This window comes from Panthera pardus, unplaced genomic scaffold, assembly GCF_024362965.1.
Source record: "Panthera pardus isolate Hobbes unplaced genomic scaffold, ASM2436296v1 HiC_scaffold_21, whole genome shotgun sequence".
Taxonomy (NCBI): Eukaryota; Metazoa; Chordata; class Mammalia; order Carnivora; family Felidae; genus Panthera; species Panthera pardus.
In genome coordinates this window covers 63,657,247-63,671,311 of record NW_026526777.1, presented here as the reverse complement: position 1 = coordinate 63,671,311, position 14,065 = coordinate 63,657,247, and the positions used below count along the sequence as shown (strand labels likewise).

General features: G+C 42.0%; 2 protein-coding genes across 24 annotated transcripts in view; one reads left to right on the top strand and one right to left on the bottom strand.

Annotated features, from left to right (window-relative positions):
• SDCCAG8 (SHH signaling and ciliogenesis regulator SDCCAG8) overlaps positions 1-10,202 on the bottom strand; it is a 245,817-nt gene extending 235,615 nt beyond the window's left edge. For all 14 annotated transcript variants that reach the window (XR_008424699.1, XR_008424700.1, XR_008424701.1 and 11 more), the window contains exon 1: positions 9,434-10,202. Coding sequence is in view for 11 of the 14 variants with exons in the window: in XM_019422827.2 (XP_019278372.2) it covers positions 9,434-9,680 (247 nt within the window). In the remaining 3 variants the exon portion in view is untranslated. The remainder of the gene's footprint in view (positions 1-9,433) is intronic.
• A 204-nt stretch (positions 10,203-10,406) lies between these two features.
• CEP170 (centrosomal protein 170) overlaps positions 10,407-14,065 on the top strand; it is a 126,071-nt gene continuing 122,412 nt past the window's right edge. For 4 of the 10 annotated variants that reach the window (XM_053909389.1, XM_053909382.1, XM_053909387.1 and 1 more), the window contains exon 1: positions 10,409-10,624. The gene's annotated coding sequence lies outside the window, so the exon portion shown is untranslated. Of the gene's footprint in view, positions 10,625-10,826; positions 11,037-14,065 lie in introns of those variants that run through there. The other 6 variants (XM_053909388.1, XM_053909384.1, XM_053909380.1 and 3 more) reach the window with 3 other exon arrangements.

The following is a 14,065-nucleotide window of genomic DNA, read 5'->3' as shown; positions in this document are numbered from 1 at the left end:
TTCAACAATGAAATTTTATTATTAACTACACAAGAGACTCACTGCATTTATCTCTACGTTTCTCTCCACACACCAATCCTATTTCTGCACAGACCTTTCTGTGACAGGCCATCGGTGCTAAATACTAACTGAGCCTGGCTTCCTCTTACTCATCATGAGTTTAAGAAAAGCCTGGATAAGACACATTACTAGTTTTAGCAAAATAAGAAGTAGCAATAGTTTTCCCATAACTTCGGATTTTCTAAAGAGACTTGTTAATGGAAACGGAAAACCAAAGTGTTACTTGATAAGAAATTTAGTTCACAGAGCTTTAGATTTACACATGGAATCTATGAATAAAGTACTTACCTTTACTGCATCCATTAGAAAGGAAACAGAGTCTGACTAACACTAAAAGTGTGTTCTGTCGGGGGCATGTGGGTGGCTCAGTCAGTTAAGCATTCAACTCCTGATTGCGGCTCAGGTAATGATCCCAGGGTCACGGGATTGAGCCTCACGTCAGGCTCTTTGTTGAGCGTGGAGCCTGCTTAAGATTCTTTCTCCCTTTCTCTCTGCCCCTCCCCAACCCCTCAAAGAAAAGTGTGCTCTGTGGAGCTAAGAAATGATTTCACTTCTAAGATAAAGAATAATTATTTATTTATACATAATTTGACTAAAAACTAATAAGCTACATTAGGAAAAAGAAAGGAAATCTGGAACAATTTTGCAGTTGAAACTCTATACGTAGAGTTCTTGTAATCAGATTACAAGGGCAGTAGAGTTTCATGAGCTCTTTTAATCCCTTTCCCAATTTTCTTCTTTAATCTTTTAGAATTTATAATATTCAAAGACTACATGTTAAAATTATGCTATGAAAATAGTTATTAATGAAATAGTGAGATACTGAAACCAATAACTATCCTGAAGAAAAGTGATATCCAAAACACGGTTTGGGTTTTTTTGTGGGGTTTTTTGTGTGTTTTTTTTGTGTTTGTTTGTTTGTTTTGCAATTACTGACTTCAATTATTAGGATCAGAGAGGAAGAGAAGGAATTAGCAAGAACTGCATCCTAAAACTAAAACTAAGGAGGTGACAGTTTTAAGTCATTTCAATACTACATTTCAAAACATGTGAAATGCTCTTCAATATATACACAGCAATGATAATTATACAGTGTAACAGACAAACCAAGTCAGTCCTGAGGAGGAATAATGCTTAGATGACTTAAAACAAATGAAACCCTATTGCTTTTCAGCTGGAACCACTGTAACTGAAGGCCCCAGAATCCTTACAAGGAACACTACTCCCCACATGCAGTTATCTGCTACCCACCACATTAGACAGGAGGCGCCAGTTATCACTTCCTGTCCCATTACTATTGGGCACAACTTTATCTATCTATAACCGAGAAACAGAAAGAATACTCCTTTCCTCTTCTCTCCAGAGAGGACAGGAAGAGTATTTCACGCTGCATCCTGATTTCAACACACCACCCATGCATTGAAAATAAACTTAATTATGAAGACAAACACAAACAGGACCTCTGAGTCCTACAGAGTCACGTGAACATAAAGGTAAGTAAACAGTATTTCTGGGGGTGCACTGTCCAAACATCAATCTGTACAAAGAGCCCCGAAAGTGAATGAGCTGCTGACTGTTGGCCAATTTCAGTCTGTCTTCATCATTCTAGTAATCCAGTTCCCTCCCGGCTCACCATCAGGTCTCTCTTCACCAAGGTGTCTTCGCCAAGACAAAGGAGTCCCAGGCTAGGAAGGATCATCACTTGTAGACCCACCATGAATTATTAATGTCTGCCTTATCCATCTGCACAGGGAGATGTGAACAAGAAGTACTCCAGTGACAGGGAGGGGGGACCGCACCCTGGGTAGTGCCCAGCTGTCTCTCAGAAACCATGCAACGGACCAGAGCTCCCTGGGACTTGAGATGCACTGCACTCCTCTAAACAAGCTCAGACCAGGGCAGACAAGCAGAAAAACGAAGCCACAGCGAGATAAGAGATACGTCTGTCTGTCCACCCTTGACTGGGCCTCAGCTCGTTCAGAAGATTGTGGTCACTGTTCACCTGGGGACGGACAGGTAGGGCAACCAAGATAAGAACAGCATAATCCGAAGTCAGGCAGAGCCAGATCTGGAAATGGCAATTATGATAGTGAAAGGGATTAAAAGAAGTACCCAGAAACTACAAGATCGAAAAGAAAATACTGTCATAAAAGACACTAATAGCTGAAAAATGTGAAGCGGTTGGCACCGGGAGTGAAAGATAATCTGAATAAGAATGTCAGCATCTTAAGAAAGCAGTGTGTGGAAGATCGTGAAGGATGTGTGGATGCTGGCAAATCAAGGAGACTGGCTATCTACATAATGGGGGATATGCCAGGTATGATTTGGGGCACCACCTGGGAGGATTTACGCACCCATCACTTTCCACTGATAAGGAAGTCATCCTAGCCAGACTGGCAGATTGCACAACCGATACAACCTGTATCCTTGATGGTAATTACTCTCAAGAATGACTCTTGGGGCGCCTGGGTGGCTCAGTAGGTTAAGTGTCCGACTTCGGCTCAGGTCATGATCTCGCGGTCCGTGAGTTCAAGCCCCGCGTTGGGCTCTGTGCTGACAGCTCAGAGCCTGGAGCCTGTTTCAGATTCTGTGTCTCCCTCTCTCTGACCCTCCCCCATTCATGCTCTGTCTCTCTCTGTCTCAAAAATAAATAAACGTTAAAAAAAAAAAAAAAAGAATGACTCTTGGGGCGCCTGGGTGGCTCAGTCGGTTGAGCGTCCGACTTCAGCTCAGGTCACAATCTCACAGTTTGTGAGTTTGAGCCCCACATTGGGCTCTGTGCAGATGGCTCAGAGCCTGGAGCCTGCTTCGGATTCTGTGTCTCCCTCTCTCTCTATCCCTTCCCTACTCTCACTCCATCTCTCTCTCTCAAAAATAAATAAATGTTAAAAAATTAAAAAAAAAAAAAAGAATGATTCTCGAGGAACAAAGGCTAAGAGCAAGGCCTTGCTACTTCTAGGTCACAGTATCTCAACCCGGCCCTTCTGACGTCTGCACCTGATACCTCTCTGTTGTAAGGGCCTGTGTTGTGCATACTTAGCAGTCTCCCTGGCCTCTACCCACCAGCTGCCAGTCGAAATTAACCCCCCAAACCACCACCAGGTGTGACAACCAAAAATGTCTCCATCCATTACCAAATGTCCCCTGGGTGGAAAAAATCACCCCTGGTTGAGAACCAGTGGTTTAGAGCAATAAAACAGGATAGCCACTGTTCAGTTCCGAGGAGAGACTTCCCACATTACGACATGGTAACTACAGTCACCTGTTAATGAAAAATGGGCAGGACAGTGAGCAATTCAGCCACAGTAGTGGTGGTGGACAGTGCACAACCTACAATCTATCACAGCCACGATGGGGCACCTCTGATCCAGGTGTCAGGAGAAAGCGTTATACCTACTATAACTGAGAACTTGAAATTCGTGTTTTAGCTTCATATTGTTTCAAGACTTAACACATGAAGCAATAGTTACACCTCAGAGCCATTTTTCAGAGACACCTTGGGTGATCATTCCTGTAAATATTCTAGTGGGCTTTGAAGAAGACCCTCCTCCCCATCAAGGTTGCTTTGGCAAGTACACAAGTACATTTCAAGCTACTTTCTCTACCGTTTGACCTTGACAGGACTATCACTAAATGAAAAGGTAGAAAACCTCAGCACACACTGGGGAAGTGATCAGAGCATAAGTTTGTAAACATCCCAAGAGAAAATATAATTATTCTCAGTTTCTCAATAGTTTGAGAGTAACTTAATCTCTTTTTCTGACCAAGAACATGTGAAAATGCCCATACAATTTCATAACGCTCAGCATTGTTTTGGTTCTAGATAATTCCAGGGATGACTCTTTACTTGTAAAACAGGTTTTTGCTGGCTTTTCTTTTTTGGCTTCTAAGTCCCGTCTTTTGCCTATTTTATCTCATCAGTAGTATGGATGAGATACTGGCTTTTGTTATTGTGGTAGAAGAAATGGTCATAAAAGTTAAAAGTGTTAAGAAAAGCCATTAGAGGGGCGCCTGGGTGGCTCAGTCGGTTAAGCGTCTGACTTCAGCTCAGGTCACGATCTCTCGGTCCGTGAGTTCGAGCCCCGTGTCTGGCTCTGGGCTGATGGCTCAGAGCCTGGAGCCTGCTTCCGATTCTGTGTCTTCCTCTCTCTCTGACCCTCCCCCGTTCATGCTCTGTCTCTCTCTGTCCCAAAAATAAACGTTAAAAAAAAAAAAATTTTTTTAAAAAAGAAAAGCCATTAGAGCACATACAACAAAAAAATGAATACATTTAATTTAAATTTTATCAGCCCCAAAAAGAAACTCAAATGTTTACAAATTTCATTTGCATTACCAATCCTTACTTATTACTAGCCAAACCATTCCATGCCTCTAATTTTGAGAAAAGAGAGCTGTTTCAGTCTGCAGTGAAATACCAGAATAATTTTTCCATTCGTAATGAATGTTTCTGGGGCCTTTATTACATTGGTCTCAATGAGGCTGATAGTAAAGCAAACAAATAATCAAACACTAGCTGTGGAGAGAGAGAGAGAGAGAGGGAGCGAGACAGCGTATATACAGCAAACATGGCAAAGAATATAAAAATATGCAGAAAACAGTTAAGAAAAGCAAAAACAAAAAGAAGAAATATAAGTTTCATGAGTAAAACTGAGAAAAGGAAGAACTTGACTTAAGTTCCACACATGTTAAGTTTGTGCAAGGTCCAGATGATATCACAGCTGGCTAATTCAGTGACCAAAGTATTGGCAAGTTAAGATTAACACAGGCCTTCTACAGATGTGAGCCCTTCCCTGGAAGGAAAAAAAAAAAAAAAAATTATAGAATCTGTGGGGATGTGCCAATCATACATATAAGTAAAACATAGAATATCAATGTTATCTTCAGTTTTCTCAAACTAGATCAATTTACAGAGAAAAGAATCACCCTCCCCCTCAAATTATGTATTTTCTTCCCATATTCAACTTCTCATGTTCTATGGGCCTAGTTCCACTCTAGCTCTCATTTTTATAAGAGAGACACATAACCTTTTATCATGCGCATGGGGCCAATCAGTGTTGATGGAAGGGATGTTAGAAACCCAGGGGTCTGAGAGAAGTGCCTGGAGGAGGAACCGGCTCTCAGATGTGTTCTGCTTGGCCAGCACAGTGTGGAAGGGAGAAGAAAAGGAAAGAAATTCCAATGTTTTTAGAAAAAAGCATAAGCTGCCCAATTTGGCCATAAGCCTCACCATTCCCTAGTGTCTTCCACGAGGCCATCACACATTTTGTCACCTGCTTGGGTCCTAAAGGCAGTAATTCTGCCACCTCGTCCAAATGTTTCACTTTACTGACGAGGAAACAAGAATCCAAGAACAGTTTACTGACTGCCTCAGGTGACACCGATAGTTATTGGCAAAACCATAGTAAGATTTCAGTGACCCGGCTCCTGCTTCCACATTCTCCTCTGACTCCACTATACTCTTACGCAAATTCAATCTAGAGCCCAGAATGCCACCATGTTGAAAGAAAATGAGGAACCAGTATCTAAAATGCTGGTTAATGGCTAAAATATGGAAAATGTTGTATTCTTGTCACAGTTCAAGTTTGTTCCATATTTCTTTATGCTCACCTAACCAAAGGTGGTCAGGACCTACGTGAATAGGTGAGTCATGAACGCAGTGCTGTTGACACAACTGTACCCACAGCTAACACTGCAGCAATGGACTAGACATCATTGTGTTATTAAGGCTGGGACACTGCTCTTCTAACAAGTTCTCTCCTTCTTTCCATTACCATAGCACTACATTCAGGGTACAGGACTGAAAACAGCCTGGATTCCCTGTTAAATTGGTTTTTCTGACCCTTTCTTGGCTACATACTAGTTATTTTATATCCTTGTGGCCTTGTACAATGAGAGATTTCAATCAGATTTCAATGAGAGAAGAGCTATATGCTACTCTCCGCAGTTCCCAAGACAATCCTCAGTCCTTCTGTAGGTCTTGAATGCTAGCTGCCTATATTAACCACAAAGGGGATGAACACCTAGCCATACTGCCAGGTGACCTCCCAAGTCACTTTCACTTCTGTATTAAGCTCTGTGATTCTCAGGGTACATGGGATATGTCCACTTTTCCCCACTCTGGAGACTTTCAGATCACCTACTGTGAAGCAATCATATTACAGATCTGAGGGGTAATGAGGCCTTCTAGTTTTTCTGTCAGAATGCTTACTTTGAAGGACAGTCACTAAATCTCTCTAACTTCTTGCAGTGGCGGCGCAGACAGACAAGCCAAAGCCAGAGATCCCTTTAGAGAGGATAAAGAGGGGTCACATCTGGGAGGCCTAAGGAAAAGGATGAGGGGAGTGTGGAGTCTGCAAACAGGTTCCCTCCTTCCATGGCTGCTCTAAGATCACAGGTCAAGGACAGGCAAGAATCCCACTCAAGATTCATAAGAAAGAAAGCAGGTTGACTCTGCCTTTCAAATGAGAACTTCAAATTCTTAATATACTATAATAGTCCCTAAAATTACATTTAAAGCAAAGAACTGAGGAAAAGCTATGAAAATGAGGGATTATCATAGAAAATTGTGAAAGCATTTTGCGTTTTTATATGGCTACTTCCTGGCTGAATATAATTGAATGGGTATTAATAACGATTACATGTACAGTTATTTAGGAACCAGAGAAATAACATGTGAGGAAGGACCAAGAATGCTTATGAGCCTTTCTTTAAGCACAAACAAGGCAAAACATTTTGGGGACATAATAGCAGATAAACAAAGACAAACAAAGCAAGAAAACCAAACCAAAATAAGACAGAAGTACTTAAAATTACCTTTTATCTGATTGTATAGTAACAGAATTCTCAAGTTATTAAGCACAAACACTGAAAATAATGAAGTTCCACGTGTAAAATAATGCCACTGTACTTTGTTTATTCAGAAGCACGAATTTTTATATGTGTGAAGCAAAGAACTTCTATATGTGTTTTAACTCAGGATTGGTTGTTTCTTTCCATGTGCTATAATTTTTTTAAAGTTTATTTATTTTGGGGGTGGGAGCAGAAAGAGACAGAGAGAGAGAATCCCAAGTAGGCACTGTGCTGTCAGCAGAAAGCCCAACACAGGGCTGTGAGATGATGACTTGAGCCAAAATCAAGAGTCGGATACTTAACTGTCTGAGACACCCAGGTGCCCCCATAAGCTGTTATATAAACCAAATAAACATAAAAGTTAAAATGCTACTAAATAAATAATAAAATAAGTCATGAAAACCCAGGAAAAATTTCAGGATCCATTTCCTGATTTGTTGTGAAAACCATCACTTGAAAAAAACCTTTAACTTTTTTCTCTTCTTTATGTTTGCTTCTGATTATAAATGTTCTTTACTATCACACTACATTTATAATTTATCTCTAAATGTATCATCTTTGAATGAAAACTCTCCACTCTATATAATTACTGAAAGCAGTATTAGTTTGAAATTAACTTTATTGCATTAAAATGCCTAAAATTAAGCCCCCAATGCTTACATAAAGGTTCAAAATAAGGCAAGAGGAAGAGCAGCATTAGCAGAAACTTACAACAGAGAACAAATTGTTTTCACCAACCTCAAAAAATCACTCATTATCATTGTGCACAGTACTTTTCTTGCTTTCAAATGAGAAGTTAAAAGTAGTTATTTCTGTATCTAACAGCTCTTGAAATACCAGTAGGCTGATGAAAACATTCATCAAGACCAATTATTTTACTCATGCAGTTTGAGCATGAAGAATATTGACAGTTTGTAACACGTTGACAGATGGAAACAATACATAATAACCCTTACAAAATCTAGAGTTACTAGAAGGTAAACTTTCTAGTCTCTTCGAAAAATCTTCACTTTGCTGCAAGTCCCAATTATAAATAGCAGCTGACATTTAATGAGTGCTTATGTGCCAAGCAGTGATTTTTACCCTTATTCTCTGTCATAGTAATCTGTCATTATTTTATTTATTGTTTTTTCCTCCCACTAATCCAGAGGCTCCATGGGGACAGGGACTCTGTCTACTTCTTTATTGTATCCCCATCGCTAGTATGCCTTACATATAGTAGGCACTGAATTGTTAAATGACTCATTGTTCTAAACACTTTAACTTTTTAAAACTATCAGTCATGGGGCGCCTGGGTGGCGCAGTCGGTTAAGCGTCCGACTTCAGCCAGGTCACGATCTCGCGGTCCGTGAGCTCGAGCCCCGCGTCAGGCTCTGGGCTGATGGCTCGGAGCCTGGAGCCTGTTTCCGATTCTGTGTCTCCCTCTCTCTCTGCCCCTCCCCCGTTCATGCTCTGTCTCTCTCTGTCCCAAAAATAAATAAAAAACGTTGAAAAAAAAAATTTAAAACTATCAGTCATGGCCTAGAGTGTTAAGAAAATGCAAAAGAATAAGTGGAATGTATTACATTTAGTAGAATATTCTTCAATGAAACTTTTACATGTATATGTCATATCTGTGTAACAGTAAAAAAGAAAAAGGCTGAAAATCACTGCTTTACGTGGATTATTTCATTTGCTCCTCACAATAACCCTGTAGACAATACCATAACTTCTACTTTAAAATAACAGAACTGAGGTTTCCAGATGGCATATATGATGCCCATGATGATAGAGCTATCTACAAGTAAGAACATCATTTCTATAAAGACTCACTCACAGGGTACCATACTAAGAAAACCTGAATTAACTAAGCAAGGTTTCAGTAATAGTAATTGTGACATGATTAATAAAGAAAAAAAAAAAAAAGCTTTTAAGGGGGCCAGTCCTGACTGAATTTAATATCTGGCTTAGCCACTAACCAGTTATGTGGACTTTGGACGAACTTAATCTCTTTGCACCTAGATTTCCCCATGTGTAAAAGAGGGGTATTCATCAAGTTGTTAAGTTTTAAATGACTTGATGTATGTAAATAGTTTAGACGACTAAATAGAAACTGTTCTGATTAAAATAATTAGTATTTCCTTTTTCTTGGTCCGAAAAATCACATTCAACCCATTGCACTACAGTTGGAATGTGTAAAAAATGTGAATAAGGAATTTACTGGATTAAAGAGCAAAGCATGGGAACTGGGCAAGTTTGGAATAGAGCCACCCAAGAGGTTCTGCTGGACTTGGGTGAGAAAGATGCTAAGTCAAGCTCAGGGAGTTGGTCCAGGTAACTATGGGAATCAAGGGAAACAATACTGCTTAACTGTAAAAACAAACACAAACGACTTCATCTTCCCTCAAGGATCACAGCAACATCCATCTTCCTCTGCATATTGGCTGGGGCCAATCCAAGGTGTCAGGAAATGCACCTGGGCCATCTCCCGCCCAGTAGGGCCTGGTACCAAGGGGCTAGGGCGCAGAGGTTCGGCGCAACTCACCCCGGAGACTCCGTTGATACTGCCCTAGAATCTCCTCCAGGGTAGAGTTCTCCGGGGACTTCGCCATGCACAGACTCGGGGCCCAGAGATGGGAGTTACGTAGGGAAATGTCCGATGTCGCCCTTCGGGGAACCAGAGGCCTTGGCGCCGGAGTAGCACCCGCCAGCTTCCTGCCGCCGCTGTCACTGGGGAGCATGGAATCCCGGTCGGAGCTCGCTGGGGGCCCTTCCCACCCATTCGCCCTCATGGTTGATTTCGGGAGTTGTAGTCCGCAGACTGCGGGCCTGCAGTCACGAGGCTCCTAAAAGGCCCTTCCAACTGAACTACAATTCCCAGAGGTCATTGCGCCTCAAGGTTTGGCGGTTTGGCAGCCAGATCCGGTTGCCAAGAGACTGCCTGGAGGCTCCGCCCTTTTTCTGTAGCCCAGCCTGGCTCAGTCCTGCCTTTATCCCATCCTGCTGTTTGGATCACCCAATCGACAGAAAGAGCTCACTGAAGGTCTTGACTCTTCTAAATTTGCTGGCTTGCAGTTGGTCCTTGAAATTTCTCAAGGACACAAATAACAAGTTCTACACCCTTCAGCCGCGACATCTGCCAAAATGGCCAAATACATTCTCAAGAAAAACAAGCTTTATATCTTCGAAACAGCCTAGATTGTGAAAGCGGCTGACACTACAATTCCTAGCATGCCCCGCAACCCGACCTCCACTTGGAGTTGGCGCACTGCCCTCTGGGAACTGTAGTCCTTTTTAGTTGCGGTCCCGGCCTTACACCAGGGTCCTCTTCATTGTTCAAGCTGGTTTTTTGGAGCACGCCTGCGCAGTAGGCAGCTGGAGAATCCTTTGGGTGAGACCCTCCACACAGCCCCTTTTCATTGTCTGCGTTTGGCGCCTGCGCAGTAAGAGATCGTTGGGACGGCCGGAGGAGGGGATAGGGCCGGGCTCCTCGCCCTTTCCCCAGGCGCCTGCGCACTGGGCGGCCGCTCTCTGCCGTTACCGCTATGTGTGGGGCGTGTGTGGAATAACGTTATTGCCCAGCGGAGCTCAGGGCCGGGAACTCGACCGCAGCGGCAGCGACGACGACGACAGCGACGACGACGACGACGGGGTGGGGGGAGGACGGCGTGCGAGAGACTCACGGGACGCGACGCGCCCCGCCTCCCCCGTCCGGTCCCTCTCTCAGCGGTGAGGGGTAAGTGATGCGCTCAGCGGCTCGGTTGAGGCGCTGCCGATGCCGCCGCCGCCGCTTCCCCACATCCTCCGGGGTTTGCAGCGGGGGCTCGGGGCGCGGCCCGCGGCGGCCGGGGTTGCTTCCCTGCGGCTCCGCACGGCGCCGCCACCCCCTCCCTTCCCCTCCCCTCCCCCACCCTGCCCCCAGCCCCACCCGCCGTCCCTCCGGGCCCGCGGCCGCCGCCTCTTCCCGAGGACGTCTTGAATCGTTTTCAGCCCTCTCTCGGCTTTGTGCAGCCCTCCCCCCTGCGTCGTAGCAGTTTGCTAGGGGTGCGGGCGGAGCATCGGAGGGAATGGCTGTGCTGCCGCCGGGGCAGGGATTTTTCCCCCCCGCCCCGATCCGAGCAGCTAACAGTGCCGGCCTTTTCTGTGAGGTTGGTCTGGCGATGTGGGGCGGTTTGGGGGAGGTCAGGCGAGGAGCCCTCCGGACGCGGCTGGAGGGCGTGGAAGACGTGGAGTCACGCACCCTGCCAGGCGACTGCACCCGCGCTGGCTCTGGCTCTGTAGTAAACCCGGGGGAGGAGAGAGTGGCTTCCTGTCGGCTTCATTGTCCTAAGATTCAAATGTGGGGTTTGGGTATGCTTCCCGTCATTTTATGCATAACACAGGGCGGGAAGACGTGGGATTTGTATCCTAAGTTATAAAAACTCTGGGTTTTTTTTTTGGGGGGGGGGGATGGTGTTTAGCAGAGTTTTATTTATTTGAAGAATATAAGCCCCTGGAAGACAGGGACGGTGCCTGTCCAAACATTGCCAAGGTGATAAATATAAAATTACCAGATGGCGAGGAAGAGTGGACTTAGAAAGGGCCTGACGACGAGGCTGTTGTGTAGCAGGGAAATGAACCAGCAGAATTGTTTTTTCGATGGGTGGGTAACGCATTCACGTTCCTAAGGGAATACATGAGGCTTCATCTTTCCGTTTTGTTTTTTGAGCATTCAAGACAAAAAATAGGCCTCCTACCTTTCTGTTACTGATTTTGTTGATAAATACTTTTATTCCCTTAATGAAAATTCACTCGTTTGGGAAAAATGTAGTGAGGCAGATGATAGGTGATTGAAAATGCATCTTTTAAAATGATTTGATCTTAAGCTTTCATTGCTTACAACCGTTTGCTGGCGTTAAAACCAGGGGAAGAAAGAATGAAGCAGGATGGGGAGGAGCAGGTGGAGGAATAATGGGAGAGGAGAGTCTTACATTGTGAGTACTCTATCTAAATCTTCAATGATACAACCCTAGCTGGACATGCTTCAGAAATTTAGTAATTCAGCTCTGGAAATACTACATTGCAAGGGACAAATAATTTTGTATTTTTCTGCCGTTATTTTTGAAAAACTAAAACCAGGGCTGTTTTTCATCCTTCCTAACTTCGTATATACGGTAGAATTTTGATGTTTTAAAACTCAATCTAAGTGCACTTGACACAGAGGAGGACCCTAAAACTTGGGAAGTTCACTGATTTGTCTGTCCGAGCCTAACTGCTAATGAAAGGGCAGAGCCAAACCAAGATCTGTGCCTGCAGAGTGCTCTTTCAGTTTTGTCCCTTAGTCTGCCTACCCTGTGAAAATTTGTGGAAAGCTTCTCTACAGCTCCTTGAGTTGTCTTTGACAATCAAGTTCATTGATACCCTAGTTTGTATTAATCTTGTCCTTTTCTTTGTGATGTAAAAATAGTAATTCTGCTGAAGTGGAGCTTTAGTTTTATAAATTAACTTATGATGTAAGGAAAGATGCCCTACCAGGGGGTTTTCATAAAAACAAACTCTTGGAAGCTTTTCCCTACTACTTGTTAGTAACCATATTTTAATAGCATTTCCTAACATTCAGTATTAGTTGATAGCGTGATCAACTCTGTAAGCTGTTACAAATAAAATTGCCAGGTAACAAGAACCTGTGAAGTTCATTTTTCTCTTCTATTAATGAATTATATTATTTGCAACTTGCCTTTTGAGAAAAAATCTTTGTTGAACTTTTTAATCAAAATTAAATTTATGTGTTTTCATTGAGCTGGTTTTCACACAAAGTGCTTTTTTGCTTTATAAACTTTTAAATTTTACATTGCATTTCAACAGACTTAAAAAAGAATTTAGTAATATGCCTTTTAAATTTTAGCTTACTTAAAAGTAATCTATTGTTAAATGCAGCACGGGGAATTGTATTAAGTCAAACTTTAAATGTATTTTACTGGTAAATTTCGCTGTTGTCAGTTACTTTGTATGGAAATAAATAACCATCTGTGTTTTCTATCTTAGCATTAAAATAATGAAATTTATGCTACAAAATTATACATTATGCCCATTGATGCAGATATCGAAGTGTATTTAAAAATCCTATGCTTAGTGATCTATTTTCTTTATTTCAAGTATCTGTTTCCTTTTATCACTGAAGAAAAAACTAGTTTTATTGTTGCATCTGATAGCAATCAGATATCACTCATCTAGTACTCAGCACTGTATGTTTAACCTTGTTAACATGTTTTTTTATTCAACAAAATTCTCCTGTAAAATAATTTTTACTATTTTAATTAATGAATGATTTTCTCAAATGAATGATTTTGTTCTCTATCATGAACATTGGGGTTTCAAGGAGTGTCCTAATAAATACTTAACAGACAGCAGTGTACTAAATTGCCAGCTAAAATATCTGTACAGTTACAAATTATTATGGAAGTGTAAGTATAACAAAAGAGCAATTAGATGCCATCTGAAAAATCCTTGGTGGGTAGGTAATATTGAGAACATCATGTGTCGATGTGTTTCAGTAAGAATAATGAGTTTCTTATGGAGAGAAACCTCAGACCATCTTTATTTCATAAACTTCGGTTAATAACCAAGATTTCTAGTAATCAACTACCCTTGTTGAAGTGGGATTTAATTTATTGACTCAAATATTTCTTGAGGGAAGTGCTCAGCAATGAGTTAGTCGCTGTGGGCAATACAAAAGAATAAGAAGACATCTGTTTGGTAGTAGAGTTGATTAAACTAGGTAGATATATAGTCTAGCTGAAATGATTATGCAACAGTATATCTATTTTGTAAAAAAATGTTTTGGCTAAAATGAATGATATGGTCAATGTATACCAATGATAAAGCCCTCTTTTATGTCAAACAAAGGTAGAGAGAAAACAAACAAAAGCAAAGCTAAAGAAAACCTTACAAAAATTACTTCAATCCATATAGGGATTGTACAGGACATGACAGTGGAAAGAATCTCAAGCGTGCATTGCTTAGGTTTGAGAAACAGAATATGAAACATAGCAGAGAATAAGTCATTATTTGAGTATATCAGTAAGAAATAATGTAGAAGACATTACCCTTTGGGACATGATATTTGTTGAATAAATGACAACAACCTACCATGTATTGAGACCTACTAACTGTCAGGCGGCAGGTGTGTGTATGTGTA